At 40.0% G+C, this 17,028-nt stretch overlaps 1 protein-coding gene across 2 annotated transcripts; it reads right to left on the reverse strand.

Moving 5' to 3' along the window:
• Positions 1-291: 291 nt before the first annotated feature.
• Positions 292-15,758, reverse strand: LOC101778123 (sister chromatid cohesion protein PDS5 homolog A). Of its 2 annotated transcripts, none has more exons than XM_012845498.3 (33): positions 15,460-15,758; positions 13,483-13,686; positions 13,201-13,382; positions 12,352-12,478; positions 11,992-12,210; positions 11,606-11,822; positions 11,354-11,499; positions 11,107-11,252; positions 10,176-10,325; positions 10,036-10,084; positions 9,768-9,956; positions 9,336-9,518; positions 8,005-8,156; positions 7,787-7,913; positions 7,532-7,684; positions 7,388-7,453; positions 7,165-7,301; positions 6,965-7,082; positions 6,737-6,871; positions 6,438-6,637; positions 5,739-5,889; positions 5,498-5,641; positions 5,335-5,415; positions 4,414-4,965; positions 4,222-4,323; positions 3,320-3,393; positions 3,169-3,220; positions 2,378-2,464; positions 2,259-2,296; positions 1,809-1,871; positions 1,569-1,726; positions 929-1,464; positions 292-825 (listed from the first exon to the last, which is right to left on the reverse strand). In XM_012845498.3, exons 1-33 carry the CDS (start codon positions 15,547-15,549, stop codon positions 790-792), a joined length of 5,064 nt encoding a protein of 1,687 aa, XP_012700952.1. In that variant the 5' UTR covers positions 15,550-15,758; the 3' UTR covers positions 292-789. The 2 variants fall into 2 exon arrangements, with proteins under 2 accessions (XP_012700952.1, XP_012700951.1); XM_012845497.3 differs by having other exon boundaries at positions 7,388-7,456.
• Positions 15,759-17,028: the final 1,270 nt, after the last annotated feature.

Consider the following 17,028-nt stretch of genomic DNA (forward strand, 5'->3'; position numbering starts at 1 on the left):
GCACGACTCAGTTCGAGGTTATAAAATAAAAATGTTGCATCCATGAGATCGTGCTCATCAGATAGATGCCAACTTCTCGGGTGACGATGTATTGCTTCCTAGGTTCAAAATGCCGTTGCCCCAACAAAAGCTAAGACTATAGAATAACAATGAGCAAAGAATATGTTGTGAACCAAACAGTACAACAGTTTCTGAAACATTTTATATTAACTGTGTTGAATTTAAGCTCTAAATTCAAGCGACAGCTTCGTACCAAAAAAATACGAGTAACCATACTGCAGAATTATATGCTAACAGTATAAAACAAAACTATACTAACACACCTTATCAAATCCAATTACTACATCTCCAGCGTCAGATTATACATCCAAAGTACGGTTCTTTAGAACGAGGACCACAAATTGGATGCCCACAGCTAGTTTTACAACACGTGCCACTAGTTTATTGCCTACGACATTTCCGCATCAGTTCAACAACAAGGCACTATCTCCTGCAAAAGAACTAACAGATATGTTACATAGCCTCTGACCCCTCTCCTCTTAAGGATATACAAGAACACCCGGGGATGCCATGCCATAGCTTAATGGGCAAACAAGTGCCCGCATCTAATAACATTACAAGCAAATCCTATTCCACTGTTCTTCTATACTAACGTGTTGCTATTGAAACGAACATTTTCTACATTACAACTGTCAATTGCGAAAGGTCAATCAATGAGATATCCACATTCCCGAACTGCTGCCTGTGAAATCTGCATCCTACTATGAATGGTCAGCTGAGAAAGCAAGACTATGTTGCTTTTGCTGTGCGTTTTTTCCACACGCTCTGCACATTCAAAACAAAGCAAATTGGTAAGAAACATAAATAGCAAGATGAGAAGATTAGGTCCAGTATGGAGACATAGGCTAGCACATAGGAGTGCACTCACAAGGGTTTCATTGTCCGATTCCTCCTTGTTGCTCAAACTATGGTCATCCTGCTGTTCTGCCTCTTCCATTTCCGCATCTTTGGACTCTTTCCCTGCCTTTTGTTTCATTTTTACATCTTTGGACTCCTTTCCAGCCTTCTCTTTCATCTCCACATCTTTCGAGTCCTTCCCTGCCCTCTCTTTCACTTCCACATCTTTGGGCTCTTTCGTTGACTTCTCTTTCATTTTTACATCTTTTGAGTCCTTCCCTGCCTCCTCTTTCCCTTCCACATCTTTGGACTCTTTCACTGCCTTCTCTTTTATTTTTACAGTTTTGGAGTCCTTACCTTCCTTCTCTTTCATTTCCACATCTTTGGAATCCTTTCCCACTTTCTCTTTCATTTCCGCGTCTTTGGAATCCTTCCCTGCCTTCTCTTTCATTTCCACATCTTTGGACCCCTTCCGTGCCTTCTCTTTTATTTTCACATCTTTGGAGTCTTTCCCAGCCTTCTCTTTCTCAGCTGAGCTGATTACTACTTCTTCATCCATTTGGTCATCTGTTGTATAAATGAACACATTAGGCTCATCTATGAAAGAAAAGGCATGCATTCAAGAAACAACGGGTCCATATAATCAAAGTTAACACATTAAGCAATCGTACCAGATTCTACATCTTTATCCACATCTGAGTGGGCAAGGGAATTGTATGAATCTGAATCATTACCACCAGCTCCACTGCTCCCTACGACAGACTTGATTCCTCCTGCAGTCTTTCTACGTTTGTTCTTTGGCTGCCCTTTCCTCTTTGGAGGCAAGGACCTAGAAAGATGAATTAAACAGATGAATTACACCATGGTTTCGACTCTGAATCATTACAGCATTTCATTCCATTTGGGCTTACCTCTTTTTTGACTTCTGTTGGCTAGGCGGAGACTTGCTAATGCTGGTTGTTCTCTCCTGTGCTCTGCAAGTTGATTAGAGACCAATGATTTATAAATGACACCATAGGTTAATATAATTACAAATGACTTCAATACTTCTGGTAATTCCATGATATAGGCATAAAAGCAAAATCTATCTTTAATTATTTAAGTTGAATCCGATGCTTGAGCCTGTTTCCTTAGATCCCAACAGTTGCACAGCACAGCAGTTTACTAAAGTGTACTCCCTCCGTTCTTAATTATAGGTCGTTTTAACTTTTCTAGATATATATATATATATATTTGGCTACGTATGTAGACATAATCTATATCTAGATGCATAGCAAAAATCATGTATCTACAGAAGTCAAAACGACCTACAATTTGAAACGGAGGGAGTAGATTCTAGGGAAAGAAAAATATCAGCTTACCTTCCTTGGTTTGTCACAAGATGGTCTTTCTTTTGCTTCTGCCATATTGAGCAAACTAAAGTGAATCAAACAGTTTCTTCTACATTGAAAAGACAATGAAAGAACTAGAAATATTCTACCTTAACTGATGAATCATTACTTTCAACTGGCATCCATTTCTCTTTAGCCAAGTTAAGCACTTCAACATCTCCGTCATCGTATAGCACCTATTTAAGTATTTAGGGAAGTAAAATCATATAAGCACATCTGATGCACCTACAAATTTCTACCGGTCTGGACTTAAATTATCATTTCTACAACTTCAACGTGTTGAGATGGCAACTAGTTCATACTACACATAATTGAAAGTTGCTACTGTGAGCACCAAGCACTCTGTACAATCCAGTGGAATATAGCAGGCATTACTGCAGTTATACCAGTGTTACAGAATTGTTCACCTTTTGGAAAGTAAACCTATAGCTTAAATAAACCTATAGTAAACCTATAACATTTTAACTGAGACAAATTGAAGCTACTTATGTGTTGAATAAACAACAAAGTAAGAAGACACTGCATATCAAACATTAAAAAGGAACCACATATTCACAACAGCTTTAGATGCCATGTCCATGGCTTTACAATTTACAATAATTGTGACTTAAAACATCAGTATAAACAAATCTCTTTTTTCTGAGGCAGTAAAGTTTTTAAGCAACAACAGTATTTCCTTCTTAATCAATAACAGTCCACAAACAATCCGAGGCAGACTGGAAAACATACATCATAAAAACCTTCAATTACATCCATAGAAATAGACAAGGTGTCCAAACACAAAGCAAATTGCTGCTCTTTATGGTGGTACTTGCAGCAGTAAAAATGGATTAATCATTACAGATAATGAATTATTAATGCATTGTTTTGGGGAGCTTACCGTATGTTTTTTCTTGGATGAATCATATGATTGAACAAGACCTTGATAAAATCTAATAAAAAAAACAAACTCTTAAAATTAGCCCCACCTTCAGGAATCAACTAATTGCAATAACAGCATATGTTCAGATAATGTTAACTAGAGAATATACCTCTTATCCAACGGCCACCAAACTTTTATTCGGTGTCCTACCAAGTCTGTGCTGCTTGACTCGTGCGTTGAGCACTACAGGTATAAACAAACTCTTAGCAGACACAAGACACTAGAAGGTAACTTGCTTGCACAAATTTTTCTCGAACACGCAGGAGAGTTGCGTATCTTTGATTAAGAGAGAATAAAGGTCCAAATTACAGGACATCACCCCACCTTGGACCAGGATGAGGGATGTAAACCATTGGCACTACTCTTTCGTATCAAAAAAAATGCACACAAGGACCTGACCGGACTAAACCCCTGTTTTAAACTCTAGATCACCACCCTTTCTAGGTGCAGGGCAGCAAGCCCCTTGGCTCCAGCTACCTGCCACAAATGTGCTTCATCTATGACCAAGAACATATATGCTTCCTTCCAGTGATTGGTATGATTTGTACAAAAACTGCGACTAATTCAATTTGTGTCGTGGTTGGCCAGCACTACAGGCACCAGCCCAAGCAGGTTGGCTAGCTGGGCCCCACCTAGGGCCCATAAGGATTTTTCTTAATTCAAATTGTAATTGGGACATTGTAGATATGATTGTAACTAGGTTTGATTGTCTACAAGGTCCAATCTAGGTAGTTGGCTTAGGGGACAAGTAACTTCCTCCATGAATAGAGGAGGGCTACCAGTAAAGATTAAGCAGATAGAAGGAATTTCCCTTTCTCCATCTCTCTCCCTGATACTGTCCATGCGGTACTGTTCAGATAAAGAGTGCCTCCACTGCCTTCCCTCTCTTTGTCCAACAAATCTAAGCCCATAACAATGTGGCTTACAGAATAAAAGACTACTTTGTCCATACAAAATACGCAACTCTCCTTCATGTCCGAGAAAAAAATATAATTGAATAATAACTGTTACCTTTACTAAACCAGAAACTGGTTTTGGTTTCTGTCTTTTGAGTGACCCATTTAGACTTCTCGGTTCAACAGTTCTCTTAGTACTGTCTGCATCAGCAGACTTCTGAAAAAGATGAAAAAGAATGGACAAATCAGAAACTAAACTTCATAAGTTTTATAAATATATAAATCCGATAGAGATGGAAGAAATTACCTTTAGACCACTATTCAAAATGTCAGTATGGGATTTCTTAGCACCCTTATTTCCTTTAGATACAGGGGTTTTACTACTAGGAGAAACTAACAGCTCTGTATCATTTGAATCATGTCTGCCTTTCTTCTCCTTCAACTTAGTTTCCAATGAGTTATCAGTCCTACCTTTGTTGGGAGTATGCAGTAGACGCTCATCACTGTTTTTACTACCTTTTGCTGAATGTGGTCTATTATTAGAAATCGATCTTTTGCGTTTAGGTGAGGAAAAATCAAGTGGCTTCTCGTTACTCTCTTTTGACTCAGTCTGACGCTTCTTAGGCTTACTCTTTTGTGATTCCCCCAAATCTCCTTGGTTGTCCAAGTTAATTTCTCTTACTAAACCCAGGACATCATCATCATTCCCTGCATTTACTGAACTTGATGGTGTCTTCTGCTTTCTCCCCGCCTTCTTTTCTCCTTGTGATTTAAGAAGTTTGACAATTTTCCCAAGAGGAACTTCATTTCCAAATTCATCAGTCTCATCAATAAGCATCTTATGTTTGGGAGATTTAACCTGGAAACACATAAAAAGAAAGAAACTAGTGCAGTTGAGACATAACAGGCAAAGGTGAGCTATATTCATTACGGCGCTGCAAGCGCCCGGACATCCGATGGGAAATTTCCCATCGGACGCTCCGACGAAACATTAAAAATTACCTAGTGCAACATTAGCGGTCGTAATTTGCAACATGATAAAATAATGTGTAAAAATGACTACGTCATTCGACTCTAGGATAGAAAATTCCCACCGCAACATGAACACTATGTTTATGCAACATTCACTGTCCAAAAACATGCAGAAACAATAGTTGAGCCGTCCGATTTTTTTAAGATTCCGGACATCTGTTCCATAGCATTACTGTATTCATTATCCATTTCATACCTTATCAACGTTTGCTGTCATTACAGCCTCGAAATGTGCCAGTACTTTCTCACATCCCAACCACATCTTCTCGTCATTTTCCTGCAAATTATTAGATAACTATCAATAATGGAAGCCTTATTAACTATCAAGCAACTCTTTCATGCTTTGTTGGAGCACATACCACAGAATTTTCATTTTGGTTATCCTGAAGTGGTGTGTAAAGTTGAGCAGGCAATGGAACTGTTTGAGCTTCTGATAAATCTGTTTGATCATTGCACAACCTCTTTGCAATAAGGGTACCAAGATCACATATAGCATGCAGAGTCTGTGAACAGCATGCAGAACATTAAGTCGTACTGAGTAGCAACGAATATGTACATCAACCCAAATGAAGGGAAAAAAAAAGTCAAACACATCGCTACCTTGGTCTTATTTCCATCAACCACATCTTGTGAATGTTTGATACTTTTGAATATAGATATTAATGTAGTGAAGCTCTCCTTTTTCATGCCTGGAACACCATGTTGCAAACCCTTTTCTCCCAGGAGAATTGAAAGAATCAGATGCAATCGCCTGGAAAAAAAGCTTCTTGATAAATATTTGCACGTACAAGCACACGACTATTTCAGCTAGAAGGGTTAAGATAAGCACATTGTCTTTTTATTCATGTAGCCCAATAATTCCAAGCTATACAAAATAAACTAGACTGGACCTTAGATTATAACATCTAAAGGTGCATCATTGGGAATAAACCACTTAAAACCTAACCATTTAACCAATATGTGAGGCCTGGTTGGCCTATGTCAAGAAAATTCTTCACAACCATGAAGCCCATTTTTTGGCCAATAATCTACGGTTTCAAGAGTATAGCAGACTGCAAAGCCGTGAACATGACAAAGGCATGCAACATTCAAGCAATGCTATCAAGTAAAATAGACTAGAGCAACGTTACAATGGTAAAAACTAGAACATATGTTAAGAATTATATCACATATTATTGCATCCAATATATGATATTCTAATACATTTCACTGCAAGGGTGCAGATTATGAAATAATATTTTGTGGACAAGTAAAATCGTGATAACAAGAGAGCAGCATAGAAAGAGCTATATTAGATACCAGTAGATTGGACCAAATGCTTTGACATTCTCATGTTCCTCAATGTCTGGGGATGAAGGATCATGAGCAAGCCCATGAACCAAAAAGGAAATTATATATTCTGGGTAAGCCGTCGGCAAATTCATATCTGCTTGGACCGAAAGTTGGCGCATCTTAACTTGTTGGCATATCTGAACTACTTCAATCAGATTGTGCTTGAACTGAGAAATGCATGGAAACAAGAGAAACTCAGTGAGACATAATTGATTATCTTTCAAAAAAAAACAAGAATGAATTTGTAGCGTGTTTAGAATATGAACCTCTTCGTACTGAGGGGCATGATAATCATTAACGCCAAACAAGAAGGCACAAGCATATTTTGCATCCAATGTCCTCTCCTTGATATATTGATGTACTTTACAAAGAAATAATTTCCTCACCTGAGGAAAATCATCCTGAAAATGAATAGAAATATGAATCTCCAAAGTTGATGACCTAACACACAGAACAACGAAGGCCTGCAAGCAGCATTGTGCCCAATGAAATACCTGTGAAATCCTGAGGGTCAAATAAAATACATCAACAGGTACTTTGTGGTCCCATTGTCTTGATAAGCGGAGAACAGCTTTCGCTGCTGCAAGCCTCAAGTGGGCCTTATCAGCAGCACTGCATGTAGAGCAGCAAGATAAAATGTTATACAGGGCAGAATGTTCTACAATGCAATTGAAGGGTGTGTATCTACAAGTACCTTGAGACCATATTTGGAGAAATATCACCATAGGTAAGAATATTCTTCAGAATATCAAATAACTTTTCTATTCCAGGGTGTGCATGAGCATCTTTGCAAGGTAGATAGCTCTTCACCAAAGTTTTGATGCCATAAATCTGCAAAAAAAAAAAAAGAACTAACAGTCAAGGAGCATTGATGATTGGACTGTAAGTCAGACCTTGAATACCATAACTTCACCAACCTTCAGCAAGCAATTCTGTGTACTATCACCCCATTCAGATTTATGAGAAGAATTTTCAACCATATCCTGCTGACACTTGGAATTGTGATGACAACGGTATAAAAGATAGAATAGAAATGATAATTCAAAGAGAAAAGGTCTTACATCATTGCACTCAAGAATATTTTTAGTTATGAAATTTATTATCTCTTCTTCCCGCGTTTCAAAAATTGGCATGGATATCTGAGCTATACACCCCAAAGATTGCAAGATGGATGGTAAATGCACTTTCTTCTCTTCCAACAAATCCACAAGCCTCTACAAGGTTGCAAATGCAACATTTAATTTTCCCAATATGCCAATTATACACTGTAGTACAAGAAATAACTAACAGGAGAGAATTAAATTTGTAACTGATACCTTGTAAAGAACAGATAGTGACATAAGACCATCATCTTTTGTAATTGCAGCAAGTGCATGAACAGAGTATTTAGCTTGTCTCCGCGTGCCCTCTAAGCATAAACGCTCTAATAAAAGATCAAGGGAACTGAAATAGAGCCACATCAATTTACTTCCATAACCTTAGTAGTTAATATTAAGATAGATCGCAAAATTAAGAGGCTACCAAGAAACTGCACCTTGATGAGGCTAGCTGTTCACGAATATTGCCACCAGCCTTCGATAAGACATGAGCAATGCCCTCTTTAAGCACTTCATTATCCTCCTTCAGGAGTTCAATAATGTCTTCTTCAAGTCCAGACAAAAGGGATGGAAAGAAACTAGAAATTGCCTGCACACAAAAAGGATTAAGACGTTATAAGCTTTAAAATAATATTTGAACGAAGGGAAGTCAGACTATACATAGGAGACAGAAGTATTCCACTAAGAAACATCAGTATACCTGTTGTTACAGAGTTTTTTTTTACATAAACATGAGTAATTTAGTCACTGGTGTTAGGAGATGCTAAGAGTACAGTGTTATGTTCTTGGGATTTGGTTACAGTGAGCGAGATAACCACTGGCGCTGGGTACAAGATCCCACGGGCAGCAAGGACTTCTCGTTCTATTCATTATTTAACTTTATTGAAGGTCCTACCTAAATATAGAGACATTACTTGAAATCCAAGTAACTCATAGTTGGATCTAATCTAATCTAGCTCCAAGCAATTCATAAATTGGATCTAATATAACCTGGCCAATGTTTTGTCTGCCAGGGACCCATGCATCATAACATCTCAATAACATGTTTGACCATTCAGCAGCAGCTGCCAATACCAAATTATTCATCCATGTATATTATTAGAGGTTGTGATGAATTGTCACGAGACACTTCAATTAATTCCAGTCCTCAGTAAACCAAATAGCAGGAAAACAAGCCACATCTTAAACTCAAGACAAAGGCCATTAGCCTGGGCTGGCAATGGCATATGCATCATTAAGATTGCACAGTAGAAACAGAACAATTGTTTTTGGATCATGAATCCATATGTGCAGATTTTATAAATGATTTGACACCCTAGGCCCTTGTCATCAGTCATCGCAAAAGAATAAAGGCCTTTGTTTATTGGTAACCATGCCGCACCACTGCATTTTTCTTCCTGCAGTGCTGCCACGAGCTACCGGACCATGGAAAGCTACAAGTGTGGTTAATTCTAAACTTCAGTGACTTGTCTCACTGCACCCTATCTTTCTACTCTAAATTTCTGATGGATGTACAAGCTAGTAAGTGTCCAATAAATCAATTGCCTGCTTTTAGCTACATTATATCCAAAGCATCAGATTACAACAAATGAACAGACCTAAGAAATTTCAAACATTCAAAGAAAATCCTCTGACATACAAGCAACTCCTGAAATTGCTCAGTACGTTTATGCCAAAATATGAACAAAATAATAATTCATCAAGGATACAACATGGCCGATAAATGATCTATTAAAAAAACGAACAGTGATTCAGGAAATTGAGTTACCGTTAGAAGATTCATGCATGCCGAGATGAGCTTTGTATTCCCAGAAGTCTTCTGTTCAGAAGCTTCTGACAGGATCTCTTTGGCATACTCCTTGTTTACAAGTAAATATGAACATTTCATTGCTAATGCGCCCACAAAATCATAAAGTGCATGTTTTTCACCAAGTATCTTAAGCAAATCTGCCTGCAGATTACACATAAATTCAAATTGTTTAACTAGGCATATTCAGAAAACAAGTCAAACAGGTTTAATCATTGCAAACATTTTCAACCACTGGCAGGCAAACATCTCGTCTTTATGTAGCAATTGATGAAACAAATGGAATGAAAAGTGGCAAAAGCTTGGATCAGGAACAGGACAGAGGCATTTATTTCTCACTTCTCCTTTCTATTTTACATCTAACTTACAAAAAGAAAATGAAATGGAATGTACCCGAAGAGACCAAGCTTTCTCGAATGTACTTGAGCAATCCAGCAGGCTAGTGAATATTTTCCAGATATTGCCATCTTTTAGCTGATGAAGCATGTTGAAGTTCTCCTCACACTTTGCAGGGTCACTGAATAAGCGAGACATGCTTCGGAAACATCCAACGATTCTTTTTTGCAGATCAGGGGCATCTTCCTGCATTACAAAAGGAATTAACAAGGTAACCTAATAGATCACACAGTCACTTTATAATACATTCAAGATTCACACTAACCTGGCTTAGTTGCCGAAGGGACATGTATTTCAGCATTTCTTGTTGCACTCTGATAATTTCAGGGGGAGACATACATATCAAAACCACTTTCAGAAAGAGCTCAACATCAATTTAAGCAATCTATAGACGGAAAATCACACCTTTGCTTTTGCAGAAGAATCGATTCGAGAGCTTTCATATCATTTTTATCGAAGTACGTAACAGCTGTAACCCAGTGCTTCACTCTTCCCTTCGTTGGAAACTCCGGTGGAAACAAGGAAGCACACAAAATGGATTCGATTGACTCTTGCCTGCACCAAATAATAAAGCCATCATATGGGCGATCTCATAGGCTCACACCCCATGACCCAAATAACCCAATAAACAGTAGGGGCTTCCCCTACTTCATTTATATTAAAAAAACACCTGACAAAAACTCACTTCACCTCAAGGAAAAAAGCTATACCATTGGACAAAGTAACAGGAAAGAAACTAAGAATGCACACATCTGATGTCCACACTGGGCTAAAAATGAATATACGCACAACAGAACTTGCACATAAAACACTACATAACTATGCAGGGAGAAAGTACTCACTCCTGTTAGGCAGATCCCAAGAGACATGGGAAACCAAAACCAGCAATAAACTTACAAAGAAATTACAGAACGAGCATGTCTTACTGGTAAGAAAGGACAAGTAGGACTTTTGGCATATGTAAGCATATATGCTGTAGTACAAGTGTATAACTGCACTTTTACCACACTTTGGATGACCATCACACTTCGCCGCACTAGGCATGTCAAGCGTGGAAGCCACACACGCACATAATTGGATATTTTTAAAAGCATAATTGAACAAGTGCAGCTAGGCACACAAATTGAATACATTGTCCTGTTTGAATGCCTATCATGATTTGCTGGCTGCTGCACAAAGTTGTAGCAAACGCGCAGACGCAACTTTTGAGGTGACCAAATCAGACACCACCAGTTAGGCAGAGTTTAGCAAGAAAATGTGTCTATCATGACACAATTCAATGGGGCCAAATGATATGGCAAGAGAAAATATAAGCCAAGAATAGTCATGATCTTACCTAAAATCTTTGTCATAAATGCATCTTAATATTTTTCCAGGTATCCACTCAAAATCATCAGAACTTGCTGAGTTATCAGGACCCCTCTGGCAATATAGCTTATAAATATCTGCCAACCTCTCCACAGTATAGCACTTCACAGACAGCTGCAATTTTTTCAAGAATACACATACTTTAAAGTAAATCATACAGATAAAAATAAATGGAAAAAATTGAAGTGTGTGAAGAAGAGCAAAGGAAAACTAACCGATTTATCACGGACACGCTCTGCTACTACTTTAATTGTGTCGATTGGAATAGCATCAGGTGAATGGCAAGCTACATCACAAAGTGCGGTCACCACTCCCTTCCGCACATTTTCTTCATAATCACGCAATCTGTCACAAAGTGCCTCTGCCAGGAAGACAACCATCAGGGATAAGCAAAATTTATTGATCAGTCAAAATTAAATGAGCGCAACTGTGTGTGTGGGGGGGGGGGGGGGGGAGATGATTCTTACTAATGATTTCAGGAGCTTCAGCTCGGGAAGGATCCGATATTAAACATCTCTTCAAATGCTCAACCATAGAAATACGGATTTCAACTACTCTATCAGTCAGTCTCTTCAGAAACTCAGCGAAGAGAGTCTTGAAATGTTCCACAATAGGGACTCCAGGTAAAGAAAAAATTTCCCCAAGTAATTCAACTGACTTAGACCGAACATCTACTTCATCTGCCTAGAAAATATTAAATATGACTTTAATCAACAAAGTATGACAATCCAAAAGAAACCAGTCGCTTAAACTCAGAACTATAGCATTTTATTATGAATCGATTTGAGAAAAATGTGGACAGTTTCTGTTCCCAACATTTATTCCAAGTGATTGCTCCAGAGTAAGATCGTACCAGCAATTCCCCAGTAATATAAGGCACGATCACCTTAAGAACCTTCGGAGCGCACTGATAAACATCAAATACGATTCCATGGTGATCAATTTGATCATTCAAAGAACTGCCATCCCCAGTCCATGATGATGTCAGAAACTTCTTTATGTATGGTTCAAGTTTTCCAGCAGAATGCGCGATGACACTGCGAGCAAGCTTACGTCCGGACATTGCAGCCCCCTAGTTATCAGAAGTCGCAGAAATAATAATTCAGAGAAGTAAATCAAACATAAGAATAGGTGAAACAGTAGATGAAGCTAACAGCGATCCTCTGAAATTTGTAAAATATCCCTGAAACACCTTAAAAGGAAAGGTACTCACAGTTTTCTTCTGCCCCAATGCTGACAACAGCACACGCAGAAGACTCTCCTGTATATCTTCACTCTCATCTATAATAAGGGTCATTATTGTCTGCATTGACTTTACAATGTTTTCTTCATGACTGTCACTGCATCACATAAGAAAACTGAAGTCAAACAAGGGAAAATAAAATATAACCTAATATGTGGTGTATGCACTTCTATCAAGAATGACAGGGCTAACAGAAATGTTGCATGAAGAAAGTTATCTGGCATTGTTCACAATAATATTTAATCATATGCAAGGAAATAAACCTTTGAGTTTCTGCTTAGGCACAGAACAATATTCCAACCGTTTGTTAACCAAGTTTCACAAAAAAGTATGATACTAGTAAAATTATATGGAACCACGAGAAATTATGTTCCAGCTCTAGATCAATATTACTGCAACCTCTTTGGCCAGCTAAAGTGTTCAAAAAGATCATCAGTTATGGATATCAAGGCTGCTAACCTACATACTTAATACATATGTTGTTAAGCAGTATATCTTTTGAGGATTTTGAAATGCTACTGGACTGAAAATACTACAGCCATTTATTTAGCAATAAGGACTTTGAAATTCAGGCCTCAGTACACACTTCTAAGTTTAAAAATAAACACGGACAAAAGACCAAAAGGAAATCATATTCATTGTGAAGTTGCAGAAATCATGTTCAAAGAAGAACAAGTATAGATTTTATTGGAATACATTTTGTTGGATTTCTTTACAACACAACCAACAGTGAGAAAATAAAGCAGCAATAAATGAATGAACATTCATGCTCTACCACAAGGCACTGACCTAGTTGACAAAGTTGAATTATTAAATTACCTGACAACTTCTAAGAATGTTCGAAACATGTCTGTGATAAGATCATCGCATTCAAGATCTAACATCACAACACATGCTCGGTATCTAGCAACTGTTTCGAGAATAGCAACTCTCCTGCCAAAGGTTTGACTATTAACATCACTGAGTCGGCGAAATGTACCTACAATTAGATAGAATATGTCCTGCACAAGGAAAAAAATCTCAAATGCCAAAGAAACGTTGTAAACTCAATACAAGTTATCTAAACCAGTCATTTGGTGCCTTAAAGGATATGATAGTTACCCTTAAAACATCATCGTCGTAGGGAGCATCAGGTGCAGTTATTCTTGTAATTTCACAAAAGCAGGTCGCCAAGAGAACTTTGACATCTTCATCCTCATGTTTCAGAAATTCTTCTCTGGTGACAGCCTTTAAACTTGGTTGAATAGCTTCCATCACCGAGAGCCCCGGCGACTGCTCTATTCCATGTAAGCATTCCGCAGCTTTCTGCAGTAATATTAGCATCAATAGAGTATCTAGGGCATAGTTGCCATGAAGAAAAAGATCCCAATTTAAGTATCAAACCAGTATGTATGACTAACCAATTTCATACTTAAAAACAACATAACAGTGCCTGCTTTTGAGAGATTGTATCATCACGCAGTTAATTCCTGGTGCCATAGTGGTACACTAACTCTGGTGACAGTTATCTTGGTGGCATAGTGACTTCGATTAGGATAGTTATTATGTATGTGTGCAACTGCACACACCTTTTTAATCGTAATCACAAGATACCACAATAGCTACAAATTATACTATTTACCACCAAAATGTCGAACCCATGGTCCTCTCCATATGAGAACACACATGTAGTACCTCACCCATGGCTGTTTTCAGAGCTATGCATGCTGCAGGCATGTCCTGGGTAGCTGGCCTTCAGGGCCTTTCCACAGTCCTGCAGCTCGAGAAAATTTCTTCTTACTGCAATACCTTGGGAGAGTTTCTCCCTAGGACTGAGTTTTTATGGACCTCTTCACATCCAAAACTCTAACAGAGAGCAGTCGACACCAGAACACACAAGACCCAAATGTGTGACCCTAAGAGTGCAAGATTCAGTTTCCTTCTCTGACAAGTTGAATATCATTTGCTGTTTACTCGGACAAGCATAGGTGCGTTTGTGTTCCAACACATGCACAGGTGGCCTGTCCATGTGGTTCTAAAAGGCATGATTCGAGGGCAAACCAAATAAAATAGTCTCCTGCGATAAATAGTATAAAGAAATTACCAAAATAAAACTGTCATATAACCACAGCATTCAAGGTACTGCTAGACAAAGCGGTACCCTGATCACAGCATTTCCATGAAGCATGCCCTAGGTTTAACAAAACGTATTGACATAAACTGCCACCAAAATGATTCATGGAACAAATCTGCAGCTTCCCTTAGCTACTGTCCCTCCTCTAGTGTAATGGAAACAACTAGCATAACTGAAACAACCACCAGCAGCCAGAAAGAAAGGTGAGGCCTCTTGTTCCGCTAAAACCCCATAAACCCTAACCAATCGCAATAACACAGCAGAAATTAAAACTTTGGGTGCCTAGCTGCAACAGTGCAATTCAGCATAACGATCAAGCTGCACTCTTGTTCCACTCGTGCCATTCACTCCTCTAGTGTAACGGTAACAACTAGTGTAACTGAAACAACCGCCAACCACCAGAAAGCTGAGGCCTCTTGTTACGCTAAAACCCCATGAACCCTAACCAACATTAATCCTCTCTTCAACACAGCAGAAACTAAAACTTTGGTAGCTGAACTGCAACAGTGCAATTCAGCATCCAAAACTCACCAAATTGGCCAAGCTGCACCCGGTGCTTCCCCCAACCAAAGCAACAATCCCTGCCAGAACAAGTAAAACCCACCTCGAATCTCGCGAATTCACGAGGCACGACAGCATCTACAGCACAATCTTGCCAAAACCTAACCTTTTGCCACCAAAATTAACCAGCCCTCCCCGCAAAAGCTCACTCCCCGAAAACCCTCCCCAACGCTGAATTGACGCCCAACCATCCAAACCGCGGACCCGCCGCCCCCAATTCGCAAGCGAAACCCTACGGCCAGCACCGTACCTTCCAGCGCTCTAAACCCTAAACCTGCCGAATTCCCTCGCCTCGCGCACAGATCCACCCGAACCCCACCCGGCGCCACCCGCCGCCACGGCTCGGGGGCGCGAGGAGCCACCCCCCGAGCACGAGAGCTTCCGAAGAGTCTCCACGGTCTCACCTCGAGGAGCTTGGCGAGCTCGTCCGCGGGCGCCGGCGCCGCCGCCTGCAGCTTCTCCCCCAGCTCCTTGAGCTGCTCCGCGGCCGCCATCCCCGGCCGCCGCGCCGGATCGACGCCCAATTCGCGCTCGAAGCTCCCGCCTTGCGCCCTCTCCTCTCTGGGTGTCGTTCTAATCTGAGGCGGAAGGGCTCCCTCGGCTTTTGGCTGCTCTCGCGCTGTTTCGAAATTGGCGTGGGAGGGGGTGGGGTGGTGGAAGAGAGAGAAGAGAGAGGCGGAGAGCTCGTGAGCGGAATGCCAAGGCCCCGCCTGGGTTGGGATCGAGTTTGTTCTCGGTTGGCTTGGGGTCTCGGAGTCCAGCCCACAGCCAGTGTGCTGTCCGGGCGTGCTGCCACGCTGCCTGCCGATTTAGAAATCGCGGCGCCCATCTGTCACGCGGCACCTGCGCTTCGGGTGCGGCTGGGGTGTGGCGCCGACGCCGCGCGGGACCCGTGTGTCGGGGGCTGGTGCGGGTCCGCAGACGATGGGGGAGGGGGTTTCCGGGGCAGGTTTAGGACACTGTTCACTGATTCCGGTGGAGGCGTGCGCCGATGGGGTTTCAGTTTTAACTGCGAGGATGCCATTTGTTGTCTTGCTAGGAGTGTCGGAGTTTAGCATCACTGAGGCAGAGGCATCTATGGCTCTAGTTGGGTCCCGCTAACTAAACAAAGTTTAGGTCACTAAATTTTACTAGTTGAGAAGTTGTTGAATGCTTAAGCAACTTGTTGAATCCTTAAGCACGTCAGTGGGTTTATAGGTCGTCTCATACAATACCACGTAGGATTTTTGATGATGTGGAAGAAAGAGAGAGGAGAGAGAAAGAGGTTGTTGTTTCGCGAAAAAACCGCCTCATGAGCTAAATTGTAGGACTTCGAGACAACTTAACGACCATTGTAGAAGCTATTAGCGTCATGCAACTCATAATTTTTCCTTTTTCATATGCACAAATTGAAGAATTATATAGCTCTACCAGACAACTTATAAAACAACCCATTGTACGGTTTGCTGAGTCGTCTTAAAATTACGTGTCAATACATGAGACCGTCTATTAGACAACACCAATATACTTGCCCTAACTAAAATTTAGCCAGTGTCTTACCTACCACCCAGCTGAAATTTAGCTGTTTAGCTTAGTGCTCCAAGCTAAACAGCGAAACTTAAGGAAATAAGAAATGTAAACATTCTATTTGATTATATCATGAATCGGAACTCAAGGACACATGTCATTAGGTGACTCATGCAGGTGGAGTTGCGAATGAACCCTTTGATTTAATTGGATCTGAGAATATTCTCAGTGTGCCATATGATTAGTCTTTGATTTATTGTTGTTACTTTTTCATGGTATCAATTGAACCTGAATGTCCACGATATATGTTTTTTTCTAATTTTTCAATGATTTTTCTGCTGATCTATTGGCTAATCCATGCACTAGAAATGCACATCCCCCTAAATAGCAATAATAGCACCGGTAATTTTGCATCAATAAAAATAGTTGGAGTTTTTCACGTGCAGAAACAGTCCCGTGAGAGATAT

Source organism: Setaria italica, chromosome IV, assembly GCF_000263155.2.
Source record: "Setaria italica strain Yugu1 chromosome IV, Setaria_italica_v2.0, whole genome shotgun sequence".
NCBI lineage: Eukaryota > Viridiplantae > Streptophyta > Magnoliopsida > Poales > Poaceae > Setaria > Setaria italica.